Source organism: Bufo bufo, chromosome 6 (assembly GCF_905171765.1).
Source record: "Bufo bufo chromosome 6, aBufBuf1.1, whole genome shotgun sequence".
Classification (NCBI taxonomy): Eukaryota; Metazoa; Chordata; class Amphibia; order Anura; family Bufonidae; genus Bufo; species Bufo bufo.
The window spans coordinates 290491695-290514496 of NC_053394.1; the positions used below are offsets into that span (position 1 = coordinate 290491695).

The window sequence follows — 22802 nt, forward strand, 5'->3', positions numbered from 1 at the left end:
CTTCTAATTAAAATCCCCCTCCCTTGGTTAGTTTAATAGCGGTCTGCAACCAGCGCAGGATAAATGTCTGCATTTATCCTGCATATAAATGTATATATATTGTTTGATACCTCCATTTGCAATATAACACGAAAAAACCTAACATGAGCAAAAGCTGTTCCCTTTGACAAAATACAGTCAAAAACAAATATTGACTCAACATCATATCTTCTTAAATATCTCCGTGTCTCACTATCTACACACCGCGCACGTCTGACCTGGACATTTAAAATCTTCACTAAAAAAAATATATGTATATTTTACCTGTTTATAAGCTTATGCTGTTGCTATTTCTCCTTGTATATGTACATATATCTCAGCAAGCATGTGCTGACTTCTGTATGGCCTTTAAGTCTGGGCCGGCACCAGGTGTAGATGCCCATCATTGGTGGCAGCGGAGAGTTCCGATCGGAGTCCCAGTTTAATCGCTGGGACTCCGATCGGTAACCATGTCAGTCTCATAGGAATTTATAGAGAACTAACTGACTTCCTGTCCTATGTCAGTTGGAGTGTTGGTCACAAGACACAGCTGAAGATCAGAAGGTAGGTTATAACTCACAAATACAGACACTGGTGAGAATATTACTATTACTACAGATTACATCATTTACCAGGTCAGAGAATACAATTTTTTACTTTAAGTGTATCTTATAATCAAAACAAATATAATACTATACTTGTGCCTATAGTCATCCATGGGGAAGCAGTATCTTTTGATACATATGTGCAAATAATGTAGTACCTTGATATTCATATTTACTGACAGTATCTTGGAGTAGGGTTTAAAGGGAATCTGTCACCTATATTTTGGACTATTATCTGCAGTAATACATGAGCAGTACTGCAGATAAGGACTCTAGATCACTATTTTTTATTGGCCTACTCATCCTCCCTGCCCTCGTCCCCCACTGTTGTGCTTGTGCTCAAAGCTGCATTACAATACATTGTCAGGACTGCCGTGCATGCCGAGAGGAGTCCTCTCCCTCTCGTTAGCACAGCACAGCAGTCCTGACTGTGTATTTCAATGCAGCTTTGAGTGCCAACAGCAGGGGAACAGGGGGCAGTAGGAAAATTAAAAAGTCCAATGATTTGGACTTCTTATGTGTGGTACTACTCCTTTATTACTGCAGATTGTGGTGACAGATTCCCTTTAACTGTATGAATGACCCCTAAAACTCTTTGAGATGTTCCCTTTGTCAAATAGTTAAAGTCCTATTTAGCTGTTTCTTAGCCATACCTCTTCCTCTCAAGAAAAGTAATTAACCAGTAGATAGTATATTCTGAAAATGGTTTCTTTATTTAGTAGCTTACTTTTGTAACCATTGACTGCATTCATACCACATACACTACAGTAGTAAAAACACAATTTTCAGGATCCTTTCCAGTGCCACAAAGAAGCCTCCAGACCTCCATTTACCAGACAACTTCATTTCCTAGGAAAAATAATACACATGAAGCTTATAAAAATTGTAGCAGGGGGTATCCTGTGTTATATACTGTATATTGTCTGTCATTGTAATCCTGCCTGTGATGATAATGAGATGACTGCTCAAAACTGAGATTAGGTAGTGGCCATGGTAAAAAACTGCAGTTGTTTTTTTTGTGTAATATAGATATTGAAATGAAAAATTTGATAAAAAAAGATCATTTAAAATGAAAATTCAGATACCATTACAAAGGTTGTCATAAATTTTCATGACTGGTGTCTACAGTGGCATGTTAAAACCCTAAATAGCAATTCCCCGATTTACTGTGAGAACAATCAGAATTGTCCATTGTATGACATATGCATTTCCCTAAAAGATTTTCAAGGTGACTCTAAAGACAGGATGTTCACATTAATAAAAGACGAGTTAGGCTACTTTCCCATTAGCATTTTAGTTTTCCGATATTGAGATCCGTCACCGGAGCTCAATACCAGAAAAAAAACGCTTACGTTTTGTCCCCATTCATTGTCAATGGGGACAAAACTGAGCTGAACAGAACAGAATGCTCCAAAATGCATTTCGTTCCGTTTAGTTGCGTTCCCATACCGAAGAGCAAACCGCAACATGTTGTAGTTTGCTTTCCGTCCTGGGATGCGGAGCAAGACGGATCCGGCATGACCCCTAATGCAAGTCAATTGGGACCTATCCGTTTTCACTGCCACAATCTGCCACAATAGAAAACGGATCCGTCCTCCATTGACTTTCAATGGTGTTCATGACGGATCTGTCTTGGCTATGTTAAAGATAATACGACCGGATCTGTTCATAACAGATGCAGATGGTTATATTATCAGTAACGGAAGCGTTTTTGCTGTACCCTGCCGGATCCAGTAAAAACGCTAGTGTGAAAGTAGCCTTAGGGTGGGTTCACATTAGCGTTATGGATTCCGTTATGGCTTTTCGTTATAACATGGTTATAACAGAAAATAATGAAATCCATAAGACGGAAGTCAAAACGGAAGCTTTTAAAAGGCATTCCATTTTGATCCGTCATAATACAAGTCTATGGGCAGCATAACGGATCTGTCCTGGTTTCCATTATGCAAGTGTCCACTCCTGCATAATGGAAATGGGACGGATCCATTATGCTGCCCATAGACTTGTATTATGACGGAATGCAAAATGGAAGCCTGTAAAAGGCATTCTGTTTTGCTTTCCGTCATAATAGAAGTCTATGGGGATTATAACGGATCCGTCCCATTTCCGTTATGCATAACAGAAAAAAAAGTCCTGTCGACAGACGGATCCGTTATGATTCCCATAGACTTGTATTATGACGGATCAAAACGGAATGCCTCTTAAAGGCTTCCGTTTTGACTCCCATCTTATGGATTCCGTTATTTTCCGTTATAACCATGTTATAACGGAAAGCCATAACGGAATCCCTAACGCTGATGTGAACCCCCCCCCCCCCCTTAGTTAGGTGTAGGGGTTATTATTAAGCAAAAAAAAAACGGTTTAGTGGGCTGACAGAAGCCCTTTAATGGTTTTTTTATCAAGATGTTTGCGCCATCTTAGTCTCCAGCTCCCATCTGGCCTCTTCTGAATGATCTTCTAAACTCTAAGATTTATAACCAAATCAAAGTTCAACTAGCCACAGGTCCAGGTCATATTCACAGGCCCAGGCCACCAATAATAATGATGAATTTTGGGTCACAGTTATATTGAGGCGCATGAATATATTTGCAGGGATCAGATTTCCATTTTGTCATATTATTGTGCATTCTTATTTCCTTGACCTGTATATATGGTATACAATGCACTCACACACTTAGGATTGTTGTCATCCTCTACATACCTTGTTGAGAAATTGTACAGGATCTGGAGGACATTCACTGCTGAGACAGTATGAGAGGTACATGAGCACTATCGCCTGACAAGTCCATTGGGGAGGTCCTCTGTCCAGTACGGATATTGAACATTGGCAGCGTTGAAAGGGGTCGAGGAACATCCCTGTTGGAAGCCATATGCCGAAGCTCTTCAGTGTTGGAGAATATTGACTGTTGGTGAACTAGCTGGAGTCTGTGAAACACAATCAATCTCACATGATAAACAATACTGTGGTAAGAAACTAGATACCACACTATGGACACAGATGATTAGTGGTGCCATAAAAAGTGCTACCATTGATGAACATTGGTATGTAACAAGCCATCAGGGTAGGATTAAAGAAAATCTCTGTTAAGGAGAAAGAGTCTCCTCTGTCAGTTCTCTAACCACTTACACACACCCCATGCAAAAATATTTCCAGCTCTAGTGCCATGGACCAACACCCACCAAAGCGATATCGGGCACCAAGTATAGGAGTCTGGTTCTAAGTAACAGGGGAACAGCAAGGGAATCTGAAGGAGCATGTGTCCTGGGTGTTGGTTTCTGGGATATTATCAACAAACCATGATGCCCTGGCCAGGGTATCAAAATACATGGCTAGGGGAGAAAGTGTTACCTTTGCCACAAGTGAAGGAAAGCCCAGCTATGACCCTCTTAGCTACCTAAACTCATTTGGGATCTGCCTAGCAAGCTTATTGCTTGCAGGGATCATCCAATAAGGCTGCGTTCACACGGGCGAGATTTCCGCGCGGGTGCAATGCGGTAGGTGAACGTATTGCACCCGCACTGAATCCCGACCCATTCATTTCAATGGGGCTGTTCAGATGAGCGGTGATTTTCACGCATCACTTGTGCGTTGCGTGAAAATTGCAGCATGCTCTATATTCTGCGTTTTTTCACGCAACGCAGGCCCCATAGAAGTGAATGGGGTTGCGTGAAAATCGCAAGCATCCGCAAGCAAGTGCGGATGCGGTGCGATTTTCACGCACGGTTGCTAGGAGACGATCGGGATGGAGACCCGATCATTATTATTTTCCCTTATAACATGGTTATAAGGGAAAATAATAGCATTCTGAATACAGAATGCATAGTAAACTAGCGCTGGAGGGGTTAAAAAAATTTTTTTTAACTCACCTTAGTCCACTTGATCGCGAAGCCCGGCATCTCCTTCTGTCTCCTTTGCTGAACAGGACCTGTGGTGAGCATTAATTACAGGTAAAGGACCTTTGGTGACGTCACTCCGGTCATCACATGATCCATCACATGATCTTTTACCATGGTGATGGATCATGTGATGACCGGAGTGACGTCACCAAAGGTCCTTTACCTGTAATTAATGCTCACCACAGGTCCTGTTCAGCAAAGGAGACAGAAGGAGATGCCGGGCTACGCGATAAAGTGGACTAAGGTGAGTTAAATAATTTTTTATTTTTAACCCCTCCAGCGCTAGTTTACTATGAATTCTGTATTCAGAATGCTATTATTTTCCCTTATAACTATGTTATAAGGGGAAATAATACAATCTACAGAACACCAATCCCAAGCCCGAACTTCTGTGAAGAAGTTCGGGTTTGGGTACCAAACATGAGCGATTTTTCTCACACGAGTGCAAAACGCATTACAATGTTTTGCACTCGCGCGGGAAAAATCGCGGGTGTTCCCGCAACGCACCTGCACATTTTCCCGCAGCGCCCGTGTGAACCCAGCCTAAGTGTTTTGAAGTACCCTTTAATAACAGTAATGTGGCATGTTAGCAGCAGCTACTCTGCCTGTTGACAGTGTCCAGGAAGAAGTCTAAAATGTTTTCTACACTACAAAAAGGAACTAAAATATAAAGAAAATCATAAAAAAGAAATTCACCAGTATTTACATTTGATGATTACGAAGACAATGGTAATCAAAGGTGGAGCCGTTCAATTAGGCTTGTAGCTATCACTACACTGCCGGGTATTTGGAGATCTGGTTCAAGAAAAAAAAATCATATTAACTGGGCAACAAACAGAACACTTATATAGTGTTCTTTTCATATTTTTATGACACACTAATTCTCAGGCTTCTCTTCTGCAATTCAAGATGGCTGTAACCCTTCCACACACACACACTCTTCCACAATGTGCATCAGTAGTCTATAATACTTCCTACTGGTCCAGCCCTCCTCTTGGATTGGCCAGCACTGTTCACGTGAGCAGTGCTGGCCAATCCAAGGGCAGCAGGGCTACTCAATTCATAGTATGCATCAAGTAGTCTAATAAGCAGTGCGGCCATCTTGGATGACAGAAGAGGAGGTCGAGAATTAGCAAATCTGCAACTAAAAAGATAAAAATGAGGGGAGCATGTATGTGCCCTGCTCGTTCCCCAATTAATGTGATATTTTTTTTTTCTTGAACAGGAGGCTCGCTTTTGGTTATGGCAAAATACTATGCTGTACAATTTTAGTATTATGGAAATAGAGATATTAAAGAGGACCTTTCACCACTCCTGACATGCTTATTTTAATTGCTAAATGCGTTCCCCATGTAATAACAGTTCTGAAGCATCTATTCTTATGTCTCTATGTTGCTCCATTCCTCTAATATTTCTACTATAAGTTATGAATGAATTGCTATTAGCCTTCAGTGAGGGTACAGAGTGGGGGGGGGGGGGCTAACTAGTTGGGGGGGTGTACCTGCACAGACTCACTCTATCCAATCAGTGCTGTCATTTTCAGTCTGTGCAGGTACGCCCCCCCAACTGGTTACCTCCCCTCTGTACCCTTACCGAAGGCTAATAGCAATTCATTCATAACTTCTAGTGCAAATAATAAAGGAATTGTACATCCTAGAGACATAAGAACAGAGGCTCCAGAATTGTTATAACATGGGGAATGCATAAAGCTATTAAAACAGGAATGTGAGGAGTGGTGAAAAGTTATTTTTTAAGGAAGAAGACAAAAGTTCTGGCACTTACTCAGATGTCTCTGCATCTCTCTTTTCCCTTAAAATAAAAGAAAGAAAAAAAACAAGATAACATTACACGCAATAAAGCAATTACAGAGATATAAAATGCAATAATAATCATCATCATGATACCCAGCACTCATTATTGACCACTGTGATACATCTGTTATAATATGATGATCCCCAGCACATTATGATCATCATGAGTCCTAACATCTCATGAATGATCAACATCCAGGGTTGCCAACTGTCCAGAAATTTCTGGACAGTCCGCAAAAATAGGCAACTTCCTGTGTCCGTGAAAAAAATAGATGTGTCCATGATTTTTTGACGTTGGTGGGACCTGACTAGATTATTTTAATGGTAATTACCATCATTTTACAGCTCACAGTAAATACTGGTAATGAGTTCTTATTAGTACATTGAGCTATAGACGTGTATTACTTATAATCTTAATTATTCATTATGGTTTTCTAATTTGTCTGCAAAAAATGTTGGCCGTCTGTGATTTTGGGATACGTTGTCCAGAAAAAAGGACAATTCTGGTTGGCAACCCTGTCAACATCCCTACCACCACAATAATTATCATGATTCCTATTCCCTACCATCATTTACTACTCCCTTCACTTTTTCCAGGACTACTCGGTGTCTCCACTGTGATCCAGGCACTACCTCTTCCATGAAGTAACAATGTCTCCTCAGTGTCCTAATCTCAGATTCTCGATGTCAGAGATGCTCTCCACCACTGTGTTCTGCAGAGTGATATGGGGAATGGCAAATTATGGTTGATGCAAAATGTTTTTTCCTGAACAACCCTAACAACTGGACTTCAGTGATCACTCATGGTAGAATTGCTTCATGTTATCTCTCATCCTAAGAACGGAGGCGTCATCACCCGCTCGTACATTCTTAGTTTATTTTATTAGGAATGGCCAAACCCTTTTAGAACATTGTCCCAATTCATTTTGATCAACTGCACATAACCATTGCATTGTGTTTCTCGGTACTTACACCCCTTCCCTGCGGCAGCACATGATATAGGACAGCAGGGCGCACAGAAGGAAGGCAACGAGAATGGGGAGTAACATAGTCAGCAGGTAATCTGGGAAGTAGTCCGTTTCACCCAATTCATCAGAAGGAGGCTTAAACTCTTCATCCCATTCTAGGGGTTCAAAACTAAGAGGAGTAGGAGAGGATTCTGACTCATCGACCTGTGACATGACCAACACAAATTCAAAGTTACTCTGATGATATTCTAGGTTCTGGATTATCAAACCTACAAGAATGTTTTACATTCATTTCATCTTTTTGCTTTTAAATTAGAGACTTTTTATAACTAGTTACAACTGCTGGAATTGCTGGACTGATGCTGGATTAAAGGAATTTTCTATATTGTTCAAAGATTCCTTTTCATCATGAATAATAAGAATTAATTGTACCTCATAGCAAATATCTACATAAAAAAAGGAACCTCTTACAAAAAAACATCCATGCGGTGTACCTTTTACTGTACGATTGTGTGATTCTATGCCACCTGGTGGCCATCGCCAGTACTACACCTGTTACTCACCAAGGTCACATTGCACCAGTCTATTCTGAAGTCATTTACCAATAGCTCAGAACATAACACTGGTCTCTTTGCTTCTTTGCACTGCTGCCGGATCTGCGGCTTTTGGGTCTCATAAAGACACTCTGGGAAGGGGACAACAGATCCCACCTTTACAAACACCCTGTAAAGAAAGAAGTAATTAGCCATCATAGAGGAATCATTGGGGGAGATTTATCAAACTTGTGTAAAGTAGAACTGGCCCAGTTGCCCATATCAACCAATCATATTCCACCTTTCATTTTTCACAGCTCATTTGGAAAATGAAAGTTGGAATCTGATTAGTTGCTGTACTTTACACCAGTTTGATAAATGACCCCATTGTGTTTTCATCAATGTTTGAGTGGTAGGAAGGGATGAGCGAATCGACTTCGGATGAAACATCCGAAGTCGATTTGCATAAAACTTTGTTCTAATACTGTACCGAGCAGGCGCTCCGTGCAGTATTAAAATGTATTGGCTCCGATGAGCCAAAGTTATTGCTTCAAGAAGTCTCACTAGACTTCGCGCAATAACTTCATAAATAATTTCTACTGTAAAAAAACATTTCCCAAACTCGGGTTCGGTTCTAAGGTACCTGTAAGGTCTATGGAAAATCTGCCCCTAGGTGTTTCCAAGTCACACATGCATGGGGCATATCCACTTATGTGTGATAAGAGCATGTCCCACATATCTTCCGAACAGATAAATTGATAGGTGGCCTCTTCTATGGGAGGTCAGCATAGCAAGCTCAGCTACATCGGCAACTCCCATATACCTGAATAGAAAGAGCTGCACACATGAGCGGCCACCTCTACAGTCGTGGCCAAAAGTTTTGAGAATTGCATAAATATTGGAAATTGGAAAAGTTGCTGCTTAAATTTTTATAATAGCAATTTGCATAAACTCCAGAATGTTATGAAGAGTGATCAGATGAATTGCATAGTCCTTCTTTGCCATGAAAATTAACTTAATCCCAAAAAAAACTTTCCACTACATTTCATTGCTGTCATTAAAGGACCTGCTGAGATCATTTCAGTAATCGTCTTGTTAACTCAGGTGAGAATGTTGATGAGTACAAGGCTGGAGATCATTATGTCAGGCTGATTGGGTTAAAAAGGCAGACTTGACATGGTAAAAGGAGGGTGATGCTTGAAATCATTGTTCTTCCATTGTTAACCATGGTGACCTGCAAAGAAACGCGTGCAGCCATCATTGCGTTACATAAAAATGGCTTCACAGGCAAGGATATTGTGGCTACTAAGATTGCACCTCAATCAACAATTTATAGGATCATTAAGAACTTCAAGGAAAGAGGTTCAATTCTTGTTAAGAAGGCTTCAGGGCGTCCAGGAAAGTCCAGCAAGCGCCAGGATCGTCTCCTAAAGAGGATTCAGCTGCGGGATCGGAGTGCCACCAGTGCAGAGCTTGCTCAGGAATGGCAGCAGGCAGGTGTGAGCGCATCTGCACGCACAGTGAGGCGAAGACTTTTGGAAGATGGCCTGGTGTCAAGAAGGGCAGCAAAGAAGCCACTTCTCTCCAAAAAAACATCAGGGACAGATTGATCTTCTGCAGAAAGTATGGTGAATGGACTGCTGAGGACTGGGGCAAAGTCATATTCTCCGATGAAGCCTCTTTCCTATTGTTTGGGGCATCTGGAAAAAGTCTTGTCCGGAGAAGAAAAGGTGAGCGCTACCATCAGTCCTGTGTCATGCCAACAGTAAAGCATCCTGAGACCATTCATGTGAGGGGTTGCTTCTCATCCAAGGGAGTGGGTTCACTCACAATTTTGCCCAAAAACACAGCCATGAATAAAGAATGGTACCAAAACACCCTCCAACAGCAACTTCTTCCAACAATCCAACAACAGTTTGGTGAAGAACAATGCATTTTCCAGCACGATGGAGCATCGTGCCATAAGGCAAAAGTAAAACTAAGTGGCTCGGGGACCAAAACGTCGACATTTTGGGTCCATGGCCTGGAAACTCCCCAGATCTTAATCCCATTGAGAACTTGTGGTCAATCCTCAAGAGGCGGGTGGACAAACAAAAACCCACTAATTCTGACAAACTCCAAGAAGTGATTATGATAGAATGGGTTGCTATCAGTCAGGAATTGGCCCAGAAGTTGATTGAGAGCATGCCCAGTCGAATTGCAGAGGTCCTGAAAAAGAAGGGCCAACACTGCAAATACTGACTCTTTGCATAAATGTCATGCAATTGTCGATAAAAGCCTTTGAAACGTATGAAGTGCGTGTAATTATATTTCACTACATCACAGAAACAACTGAAACAAAGATGTAAAAGCAGTTTAGCAGCAAACTTTGTGAAAACTAATATTTGTGTCATTCTCAAAACTTTTGGCCACGACTGTACATTCATTCTGCATCCAACAGTGGCAGCCAGCGACCCATTCACCAGGCAAGTCGGTGGACTGGGGACTCATCTTCAGATATGTGCGGGTCCCAGAGTTGGAACCGGCACCTACAGAATCACTCGTGGATCCAGTCCTGTGGGTATGCCATAATGTTGTGAGTTGGACATATCCCTTTAAGGGCTTATACTGTATTTCAGTTTTAATTATCACTTTCTGAATTCTCTTTGAAGATGGCATTCCCAGCATTACCCTCAGTGTAATTAAACGCTTGGTGAAATAAAAGGAGCGTGGACTGATGTCGATGGCAATGACATTAATGACCGTTAATGCAGCATAGGATTACTTTCTGGAACGGAGCGGGAACATTAATACCGCACAGATGTTGCAGGATTAAACGGATGTTTGAGGACGTAGAACCTCTGCTGTTTGGTAAAGAGGATTGGTCTCCAACTTGAGGCAACACTACAACTCCCAGCATTCCCCGATGGCCTTCAGCTGTAGTGTTGGGGCAGCTGGAGAGCCACTGGATGGAAACCATTGACCTAACAGTCTAAAAATGTTTTGGCTTTTAGAGTACTCTAGGTGGCGCCACTGATTCATGATTTATAGCAATTTTAAACTATTATACAGTACATTAATTATGGCCTTATTTTTGGAATATTTCTCAGAATCCCACCTACCGTATACTCTGCCTTCTACAATCGGCGCTGCCATGGTTGCTAGTAGATGACCACCTTCTCTTTTTTTTAGGGTTTGATATAATCAGCTATCCCTCATATAAAGGGGAAGGAAAATGCCCGTGTACATACGGCATCGGGTAGAACATGTAACAACTTTTTTCCTGTCAGAATCGCAAGGAATCCAAAATTTGTAACAGAGCCTGCAACTACCAGGTTCCATTTGTAAAGCTAGTGTCTGCCTATATCAGAGAGGGATCTTAGGGCCGTAGGAACCAGGTGTGACCGCTACTTCTACAACTCCATCCCTGTTGTCAACGGAAATCATGGAAAGTGACAACAAAACTCTAATGCCCACCTCCAGCACGAGGATAACACAGGGCGATGTGCTACCACCCATCTTAGGTGCCGCACGAAGGTTACATTCCCATGAGAAACAAGTGTTCTGCTCATTTGTCTGGTGATCATCAGTACAGTTACATGGGCCAATTACCTGGAATGAGCTCTCATATGGACATTCATTCTTCATAATTGGCCCCATCCTCAGCCCCTGTGAAAGGGCCCTTACACTTGGTTAATTCAGAATACCCTTTTATAGCCTTATTCCGGGTGTAACTTCAAGTAATCCCAATATCCCTCTACCAATGAATGAAGGGTTAAACTTCATAGGCATTTTTTTTCAACAGTATATTTGGTATTTAGGAAGCTGAGATATGAGGAGCTGTTTGTCAGGTGCTCACACTATAGAACAGGTAAACAGTTATTATATATTAGCACTGCAAGATGAAGGGGCAAAAATTCTGACAGACAACTCCACATATCTCAGCTTCCTGGACCACGTGACATCTTATTGTCCACACAAGATGACATTTATGATGAGCTGTCGGTTTCTATACATACCCCTCTTTTAGTCCGGGCAGTGGCAACGGCACTCTACCTCCTTTGTCCAGCGCGGAGGTGACATTAATGACAGAGAGTCTCTGAGTATTCCAAAGTTCCTGCAGAGGGACCTGAAAGTTGTGCCTGGCCTCTGGCGGGAGCATCTCTTCCACATCCACATTGTCAATCAAAAATTCAGCTTCATACAGTGGTGGCACATCTTAAGGAGGACAATTGTGAAGTTAAAACATTAAAGGAAAATATTCTACTTTGTTCAAACCATCACCTGGATAATGGATGGGGGAGCTCTGGACCCATGTGAGGTACAGGGCTGGTTCTAGCTTTGTTAGAAAGAGGTTGTCAGGTACTATATGATGTTCATTTTTTGTATCAGTCATGGCATGACCCCTTTAATATGGGAGAAGTAAAGAACAAGACAATGGTGCGAGGGTCCATAGTAGATGTCACATCGAGTGGTGGAGGTCAGGAAAATATATGTTATTAGCAATTCCATTCAAACATGAAAACCCATTTTCCTAATTTCAACCCCTTTTTGTTCATAGGAGGCAATATTTCAGTATTTAGTGTAATCACCTCTAGTAGGTTAAACATGTGAATTACTCAGCAGGGGGCGACAGTGAGCACAGCTGAAAGCTCCTGCTGGGGAGCAGAATATTAAATCGATGCTCTATCTTGAGTCATGATGGCAGTGAAAGTATTTATAAGAAGGTATTGGGCTTTTTTTTAAACCATTCAACTTTGGAATATACACTTTGGCTCTTCAAAGAACATCTCCACCCAAAAACTAAGCTAAACTACATATCACCATTCACAGAGTCATAATCAGAAGGATCTAGGAAGATGAGATGTGGTCCGCTGTACGCAGGGCTCTTGCACCAAACAACTCTAGTCATCCCTGCCTTCGGTAAGTAGTCACTATAGAGTCTCCTTCACTTTGAACTTCAGCAGGCACAAGGACAATTCAATCCACATGGCCTAAGGGCAGATGGATTTCCTGGTCACTAGCGAGATCAGAGAGCCATTACAAAGAGCAGCTGACATTTTTTAAAAAAATCTGTGAAACCATATTTTAGATGGTCATGCATTCATTTAAATTGACACCATGTAATACCAGATTTTTCCTGTGGGGTTGCTGCAGGACAAATAGGAGGTCTGGCAGAATTTCAACACCCTGACCCATGACAGTCAACTGAGGACCAGCGTGTGCTCACTTAGATAAAGAATTGTCCAGATGGGGTCAGCCCTTTAAGCAGATCTGAAGTCATGGCTCTCCCTAAAGCGGCATAGATCTCTGCTTCCTTCAGCAATAATTACCTGTTGGAGAAAGAATGTTGAAAATGATCTTCTCTCTAAGGGTTTCAAAGGTCTTCCGGTTGTATACTGTTACCTGAAGTAGAATTATTGAGAAAGATATCAGGAGGATTAGAAGATATGAAGGCAGCTACCACTATGAACGTAATTCCGGTACCTCTATGACATGCTTCCCAGGCTTGGTAGGGGATCCGTAAAAATATGCACTGTGCCATGGGGAGCGCTGGGTGTAACGCAACCATCTGGGCAGGTCAGGGAATCCCACCAAATTAGCACGAAATGAAACTGGGTAAGGTTGACCTGTTAATACAAAATACAGGAGTATGCCACTAATGCAATCACGTAGGGACATTATATGACCACTGGGAATGGTCTCTGCCAGCAGTATAGTATCTTTTCTTATTAATAATGTCACTTGACCTGTTGCATGTGCTCTTGGCAGCTGAAGTCATCTGTGTTAGTCCCATGTTCATATGTGCCCGCATTGCTGAGAAAAATTATGTTTTAATATACAGTGCTGCCCATAATTATTCATACCCCTGGCAAATTTTGACTTAAAGTTACTTTTATTCAACCAGCAAGTATTTTTGGGACGGGAAATGACATAGGTGTCTCCCAAAAGATAATAAGACGATGTACAAGAGGCATTATTGTGGGGGAAAAAACATTTCTCAGCTTTTATTTACATTTGAGCAAAAAGTGTCCAGTCCAAAATTATTCATACCCTTCACAAACTGTCACAGTCTGTGGGAAAATCAAAAGTTCTATATCATTCCAAATAGTCCAAGCTGTTCTAAAGCATCCTAATTACCCTGAATAATTGGGAACAGCTGTTTTAATCAACTCAATAGGTGAAAAACAGCAGCTCTCTGCAGTTGGTTTGTGGACAGTCATGGCTAAGACAAAGGAGCTCAGTGAGGACCTGCGGCTGCGCATTGTGGCTGTTCACAAGTCAGGAAAGGGCTACAAGGCCATTTCCAGATGTTTTCAAGTTCCAGTGGCTACAGTGTAAAGTATTATTAAGAAATACAAGATGTTCCGCACTGTGGAAAATCTCATCTGTGGTCAGATGAAACAAAAATTTAATTGTTTGGTCACAATGATGTTTCCTTCATTTGGCATGGAAAAGGAGAAGCCTTAAACCCAAAGAACACCATCCCCACTGTCAAACATGGTGGGGGGAACCTAATGCTTTGGGAGTGTTTTTCCAGGGCCGGTGCAAGGATTTTTGCCGCCCTAGGCAAGATAAAAATTGCCGCCCCCCCCCCCCCTTTCCTTATCAGATGATCTGCCCATATCATGACATCACATATGTTCCCCCCCTTTCTCAGCTTTTAAATTAAAAGAACTGCTATGTTTCCCTTACGGTTAATCCAGCTTCTTGTAGCTGTCTCTTTTTGCGGAACAGAATTGCGGACCCATACATTTCTATGTGCGGCCCCGATCCGGAATTGCGGACCCGGATTTGCAATTCCGATCCTGAAAAAAAAAGAACATGTCCTATTCTTGTCCGCAATAACGGACAAGAATAGGCATATTCTCTTAGTGCCGGCAATGTGCGGTCCGCAAAATGCGGAACGCACATTGCCGCTGTCCGTGTTTTGTGGATCCGCAAAACACACACGGATGTGTGAATGGACCCTAAATGTGAGGTAAATTAGTTTCCAATGTAGTATTAATAACTAAACAATTAAATAATAAACATATTGCACTGTCTACTTACCACCAGGACAATAAGATGATCTGGTCTCTGGCTGCAGTCTGGATCTTGGTCTGGCTCTCTGGACTCCCTTGTTACTCTCTTCTCCCCCCTCCCTCTCTTGTCACTCTCCACCCCCCCCCCCCTCCCTTGTCACTCTCTTCCCCCCTCCCTTGTCACTCTCTTCCCCCCCTCCCTTGTCACTCTCATTTCCCCCCCTCCCTTGTCACTCTCATTCAACCCCCCCTTGTCACTCTCATTCTACCCCCCACTTGTCACTCTCATTCTACCCCCCCTTTGTCACTCTCATTTTACCCCCCCCCTTGTCACTCATTTTACCCCCCCTTGTCACTCTCATTCTACCCCCCCTTGTCACTCTCATTCTACCCCCCCCTTGTCACTCTCATTCTACCCCCCCCTTGTCACTCTCATTCTACCCCCCCTTGTCACTCTCATTCTACCCCCCCTTGTCACTCTCATTCTACCCCCCCTTGTCACTCTCATTCTACCCCCCTTTGTCACTCTTATTTTACCCCCCCTTGTCACTCATTTTACCCCCCCTTGTCACTCTCATTCTACCCCCCCCCCCCTTGTCACTCTCATTCAACCCCCCCCCTCCCTTGTCACTCTCTTCCCCCCCCCTCCCTTGTCACTCTCATTTCCCCCCCTCCCTTGTCACTCTCATTCTACCCCCCCTGTCACTCATTTTACCCCCCCCTTGTCACTCTCATTCTACCCCCCCTTGTCACTCTCATTCTACACCCCCCCTTGTCACTCTCATTCTACCCCCCCCCCCTTGTCACTCTCATTCTACCCCCCCCCCTTGTCACTCTCATTCTACCCCCCTTGTCACTCTCGTTCTACCCCCCTTTGTCACTCTTATTTTACCCCCCCTTGTCACTCATTTTACCCCCCCTTGTCACTCTCATTCTACCCCCCCTTGTCACTCTCATTCTACCCCCCCTTGTCACTCTCATTCTACCCCCCCCCCCCCTTGTCACTCTCATTCTACCCCCCCCCCCCCCTTGTCACTCTCATTTTACAGTAAAATGAGAGTGACAAGGGGGGGGTGTAAAATGAGAGTGATAGGGGGGGTAAAATGAGAGTGACAAGGGGGGGGGAGAAGAGAGTGACAAGGGAGGGGGTCCCCCTCCCTTGTCACTCTCTTCTCCCCCCCTTGTCACTCTCATTTTACACCCCCCACTGTCACTCTCATTTTACACCCCCCCCTGTCACTCTCATTTTACATCCCCCCCTTGTCACTCTCATTTTACACCCCCCCTTGTCACTCTCATTTTACACACCCCCTCCCTTGTCATTTTACCCCCCCCCCCCCACCTCTAGTGTAGCGTGGCCGAGCTTTGTTTGGTCCGCGGTACAGGAGCATTTGTTTCCTGTACCCGGCTGGACTGAAAGGAAGTGCACACTAAGTGAGCACTTCCTGTCAGTCCGGCCGGGTACAGGAAACAAAAGCTCCTGTACCGCGGACCGAACAGAGCTCGTCCACGCTACATTAACAATAGCAGTAGCACAGAGCAGACACAGCAGGCACAGGCAGGCTGCGCAGCACTGAGCTGGCGGCCGGAGATTCTTTAGAGCAGCAAGCGCAGCATGAGGGGCGCCGCCGGCCGCCCGAACTTATTTTTTTTTTACACCGCAAAAGGGCACCCCCTGCTAAATGGCGCCCTAGGCGACTGCCTAAGTCGCCTTACTGGTGGCGCCGGCCCTGTGTTTTTCAGCCAATGGACCAGGGAACCTAATCACAGTAAACGGCACCATGAAAAAAGAGCAATACATGAGGATTCTCAACGACAACATCAGGCAGTCTGCAGAGAAACTTGGCCTTGGGCACCAGTGGATATTTCAGCATGACAATGACCCAAAACACACAGCAAAAGTGGTGAAGAAATGGTTAGCAGACAACAATATTAACGTTTTGGAGTGGCCCAGCCAGAGTCCAGACTTGGATCCAATTGAGATTCTGTGGAGGGAGCTAAAGATCCGGGTGATGGCAAGAAGACCCTCCAACCTGAAAGATTTGGAGCTTATTGCTAAAGAGGAATGGGCAAAAATACCCGTGGAGACCTGCAAAAAGCTGGTCTGTAATTATAGGAAGCGTTTGATTGCTGTAATAGCCAATAAAGGCTTTTCTATTGATTATTGAGAAGGGTATGAATAATTTTGGACTGGACACTTTTTGCTCAAATGTAAATAAAAGCCGAGAAATGTTTTTTTCCCACAATAATGCCTCTTGTACGTCGTCTTATTATCTTTTGGGAGACACCTATGTCATTTCCCATCAAAAAATTACTTGCTGGTTGAATAAAAGTAACTTTAAGTCAAAATTTGCCAGGGGTATGAATAATTATGGGCAGCACTGTATGCAAATGAGCCTCCAGGAGCAATGGGGGTGTTGCCATTACACCTACATGCTCAGCTCTCTCTGCAACTGCTGGGCCCTTTGCACTTTGATTGACAGGATCAGGCATCATCATGTTTTCACTGCCTGGGCCTGTCAATCAAACAGAGAGCAGAATCTCTAGGTGTAACGGCAACGCCCCCGTTGCTCCTAAAGGTTAATTTGCATATATTAAAACGTCATTTCTCTCAGGAATGTGGACACGTATGAACATGGGACGAACACAGATGCCTTCAGCTGCCAAGCGCAAGAAATATCATTTATATGGAGTTCTCTTAAAGTGGATGTCCAGTCTCTCGCATTGAAGATCTGCTGTATCCTGCATTAAGGTCTCTCTCTAGTGATATAGAAGTAAAGACTTAGGGAGACTAGAGCTCCCCCTATGTGCACTGAGAGCACACTAATCATCTGTTACTATAGTAACAAATGTAGTCACAGTATCTACTTTCTGGCAAGAGGTATCCACTTGCACTTTTCTGCTTGAACAGCAGATGGCGCATGTTTGATCTTGATGTTTCTGTATGAACAGTGCAGCACTGAGGATGAATATGGCATTTTTGAAGGCTGATCATACCGTAAAGAATTTCTGGTTAAAACCTCGCCCCTAACTTTCTTTTACAAATTTATTGTCATTAAATTAATTGTTCATCTTATAATCATTTACTCCACCCATTATTTCCACACAATGACATGGCAGTATACCTTTAAATCATATAGCCACCTCTATGCACCATTTAAGACATTATACATGGACATAATCTACAAATATTAACATATATTATGCTGTATTACTTATCTTATACCGGTCATGAGTTAAGGTTTGTATTATACTCCAGTGCTGTATTCATAATTCTGCAGGCTTCACGGCTGAAATCTCACAGCAAGTCTTGCTCTGGTAATTTGCATTCTGGGAAATATGGTGGAGCCATTACTAATAGCAGCCACTCATGGGGAATTCTAGTCCTCTGGTGGATAGCTGGATTTGTAATGGCAGTGAGGGGCAATTCCTCTCCAAAGAGAGAGGAGCATGACTGCCAATGCCAAGCGCTGCAGTCATGATTGAGAATTGATTTAGGCGTGGCATTTAGCTGAATTCTGGCACCATATACGACAGTCTGTAAATCAACGGGCCCATTAACAGAATCAATGGTTCCATTAACAGAATACAAGCTACTGTAACCTGAAGCTGCAGTAACGTGACAGAATAAAAGCTGCTGTAACTTGACAGAATACAAGCTGCTGTAACCTAAAGCTGCAGTAACGTGACAGAATACAAGCCTCTGTAACCTGACAGAATACAAGCTGCTGTAACCTGACAGGAAATTGCAATTATGCAACTAATATTGCAATTTCTTAGCATATCTAAAGCAGATTTTTTTCAGTTAAAGGTATTGTCACAAACTTACCTGTGCGGCCACGCCGGGAGAGATGTCCGGCGAGGCCACGCCCCCTTGTGATGTGACAGCGTCCCTAGAGACAAAGCAATGCTCCATTTCTCTTCACAGCAGGTGTGTGCTGGGGGGAAAACTATCAGTGCTTGATTATTCAGCTGTTCTGGTCCTGTGTGCTGTGTCTGACTAATGGAGCACTAATTATGGACCTATCAGGTTCTGATCTTTGGACTCTATTTAAGCCCATTCCTGGCTATACACCTTTGCCAATGATAGCTTCACACTCCCTAGCTGTGCTCCTGGTTCTGTGTGCGTGGGAATTACTAATATTGTTACTGACCTCGACTTGCCTTTGACCACTCTCTGTCTCATGTGTTGGTACTGTGCTTCCCGTCTGGTTAGGACTTTGGCTTGACTTTGTGACTACGCTCTGTCTGGCGATTTCTTATAGTTTTGTCCTTCTGGTTATGACCGATTCCCATATGAATCCGTCTCTGTGTTGTTCTGTCTCTGTATGTGCAATGGCCAGACACAACTCTGGGGTGTTACATATGTCTCTGTCTTGCAATGTAGCAGGGTAGGGAACGTTGACCAGTTGTGGACTTGCTGCCTAGGGCTTGCGCTGCAAGTAGGCAGGGAAAGCGTGCGGGGTGCACTGTCCGCGTGTTCCTGCCTAGTGTGGTTACAGGCATAGTCCACACTTTTCCTTAAAAAGGTCACCTGGCAATGAGCTGATAAGAGGACGCCTACTGATGAGACCCACAGCAATCAGCTGTAATCTGTATGGAAACCCATAATCAAGTGTTCAGCGCCACCACAGGGGAAATGAAGCATTGCACAGTTCCAAATGAAATCAGCAGCTGCCAATGTTTAATCCATAGATCTGCTGAGTCTTCTACAGCAAGAGATTCTCTTTGTGGCTGCGCTATGCTCCGACTAAAAGGGGGTCTTGGCTGCCCTATTAAATTAGAATTCCCTTATAAGATACATGGAAATGATATCTGTAAAGCGGACATCACCGTTAATAGTCTAGGAATCAGTGACTCACCAGATTTATTCAGAAAGAGCTGCTGGTAATCCTCCGTATCTAGCTTGTGGACAAATAAAGTGCCCACCGATGGGTAGACATGCTGATCACAGAGACAACCCAGGAGACACAGCCAGAGAGGTACTAAGAGGGAAGGAGAGCAATGTCAAATCGATTTACATGAACATTTTACTTATAGTATATGCTGCAAGCCCCTGAGGAGCCAGAGTGGAGGATGGAGTGGTAGTGCCTCTGGCTGTAAAAGTCTATCACAGTTACACCATCGCTCGCTAGGGCAAGGGCACTGATAGGAGGGTGCACCCTTTCATCTCTCAGGGCACACCCTGATGTTAGGGCTTCTGCATGATGGTAGTTGGGGTGCCCCTGGTGTTGTGGTTTTTGGAGTGGGTGTAAGGCAGGAGATGTTGTAGCTGTGGCTAGAAAATTGTGTCAGGCCAGAGGTAGAAAACAAATGTCTCTCTTTACATGCAGGATGGGAGTAGTAGTACAGTCCAACAGTACCAAAACAAGGTTCCAACAATACACAGTGCAAAAATCTGCCCAGATGGTTTTGTATGGATTTAAGCAAGGATGGAAATTATAACATTCTTTCCTATTTATCTCCAGTCTATCCTGTCTACTGTATCTCTGTGGAGTCTGTGGCTGGCAATATCCAGAATCCACACCTGTAGGGGCTGTGTCAGAGTTGGTTAACTCCATCACTTCCATCGATAACCATATTGGTATGCATTAAATTAAATCAAAATAAATGGCATTAAATAACCTGGGAAACGTTAGAAAGCAAAACAATTTACATGTACCCCCAGCAATTCAATCTAGGGCTCTGGCAGAAGATGCTGACCATTATCATCCATCTACAGAGTAAGGGATCACTCCTGAAGTTGGCCTCTTTATTAATTCAATTCAACATATCTAAAATCCCATAAAAGTGACCTATGACAACTCTGATGGAGTATCATGCTTCAATTGATGTGGAGCTAAGAGACTGTGAGCACATCTGCCTTAGGTGCTTCACCCATCACAAGTTTCTGGAAAGTGGAAAAGATGAAGGTGCTGCTGCTGAGAAAGAAATCATAAGACATCTTGGAGACAATCTGAAAAAAGATGTGGGAGAATGAAATCAAGGTTCTGTGGCCAATGAGACCAAAACTAAGACTTCTGTCCATGATTGGTCTAAATTAAATCATGCCACTACTAAAACACATCATAGGCCAGGTAAAGCATGGTGGTGGCTTCCAATGTGGACTGGTAATGCTTCTCTGTAGCAGATCCTTGAAGGCTTGTGAAGTAAAAGTACAAGCTAATAGCGATCCATTCTATCTATCTATCTCATATCTATCTATCTATCTATCTATCTATCTATCTATCTATCTATCTATCTATCTCATATCTATCCATCTATCTATCTAATACAGCATCTATCATTTTATAGATTAAAAAATGGAAAGCTCCAGTAAATACCTCACAGAATATTTTTCTCTGTAAGATTAGATTGATCTCCTGTTTTGCATGATGTACTGTATACAATTATTTATCCCTGAGATGCAAAAATATGCAGTTTATTTAGAAAGACAATAGAAAGATTAGACACAGTAGATTGATAGATAGATAGATAGATAGACACACACACAGACAGACAGATAGATACTTCAGAAGGTAAATTCTCTGCACATTAGAAGTCACCAGGATGTTTAATGGCCTGTATTAAGTGCTCAGTACCTACACTGATATATTTCACCTCGCACCATTGGTGTCATGGCACCTTCTGGTTTCTATAAGCACAAGCAGGATTTGCCACTCGATGGACTGAATACATTTATAATAAAACTAGTCCATAAATAAGCTTTCATTCGCCCACACATGCGTCAATTTATTTTTATCTCAGATATATATAGAGAGAGCTGTCACATCTCAGACTGGGTTAGATAAACATTACACAGGGGATAGACCGAACGAGGGAATGATGAGGGGAGTGGATGTTAGAGGACTAAAGAAGTTCAGAAGCAAGCTAAAGAAGGCAATGAAACAATCAGAGGAAATGCAAACATAAGCAGAAAAAACACACAGAAAGTATAACACGCCACACAAATATAACACACACTCAGTGTAGCTAGAACATGCCTGTCAGACGAGCCGCACTCCAAGATGCCATATCTGCCGTGACTGTGGAGGGGTCAGTCTGTAGAAGAGTGACAATGCCAGCTGGAAGGGGAGGAGAGACATAGGCGGCGGTGACACATGGACAGTGGCATGCCTGGGCCCGGCCGCAGTATCCACAAGGCCCATTTGTCTAACATTTAGTAAGAAGATGTCTACACTGCAAGAAGTTAAAATCTACAAAAGTCAGGGTAACTTTACGCTCTAGCATGCCATTAAAGGAAAACACCAAATCAAAAACGCACATATGATATTACACAAAAATGTATTAGTAGAACAAATGATACAACAAACAGCATATCACAGAATAAAATAATTAGCAGCAATACATGAAGGTACTATTACAGTATTAGTTCACCCTGGTTACTCAAGGCCGCATTGTCACATCTACATAGGGTATGCTGTGCCAGTAATAATTATACACATACAGTCAGGTCCATAAATATTGGGACATCAACACAATTCAAAATTTTTTGGCTCTATACACCACCACAATGGATTTGAAAATGAAACTAACAAGATGTGCTTTAACTGCAGACTGTCAGCTTTAATTAGAGGGTATTTACATCCAAATCAGGTGAACGGTGTAGGAATTACAACAGTTTGCATATGTGCCTCCCACTTGTTAAGGAACCAAAAGTAATGGGACAGAATAATAATCATAAATCAAACTTTCACTTTTTAATACTTGGTTGCAAATCCTTTGCAGTCAATTACAGCCTGAAGTCTGGAACGCATAGACATCACCAGACGCTGGGTTTCATCCCTGGCGATGCTCTGCCAGGCCTCTACTGCAACTGTCTCCAGTTCCTGCTTGTTCTTGGGGCATTTTCCCTTCAGTTTTGTCTTCAGCAAGTGAAATGCATGCTCAATCGGATTCAGGTCAGATGATTGACTTGGCCATTGCATAACATTCCACTTCTTTCCCTTAAAACACTCTTTGGTTG

General features: G+C 42.9%; 1 protein-coding gene across 1 annotated transcript; it reads right to left on the minus strand.

Moving 5' to 3' along the window:
* Window positions 1-1315: 1315 nt before the first annotated feature.
* Window positions 1316-21886, minus strand: SGCA (sarcoglycan alpha). Its single transcript, XM_040435509.1, has 10 exons — window positions 21820-21886; window positions 19699-19821; window positions 13299-13441; window positions 13145-13217; window positions 11831-12029; window positions 7863-8022; window positions 7304-7503; window positions 6303-6329; window positions 3325-3548; window positions 1316-1472 (listed from the first exon to the last, which is right to left on the minus strand). Exons 1-9 carry the CDS (start codon window positions 21848-21850, stop codon window positions 3359-3361), a joined length of 1146 nt encoding a protein of 381 aa, XP_040291443.1. The 5' UTR covers window positions 21851-21886; the 3' UTR covers window positions 1316-1472; window positions 3325-3358.
* Window positions 21887-22802: the final 916 nt, after the last annotated feature.

Bases quoted from the DNA above. Each gene is read 5' to 3' on its own strand.
- SGCA (XM_040435509.1), bottom strand. From the start codon at position 21,850: ATGGCATCTTGGAGTGCGGCTCGTCTGACAG. The intron at 13,218-13,298 runs GTACCGGAATTA...ATTCTACTTCAG, and splicing joins CTGGGAAGCATGTCATAGAG to GTAACAGTATACAACCGGAA. The intron at 3,549-6,302 runs GTAAGTGCCAGA...TGTGTTTCACAG, and splicing joins AGAGATGCAGAGACATCTGA to ACTCCAGCTAGTTCACCAAC.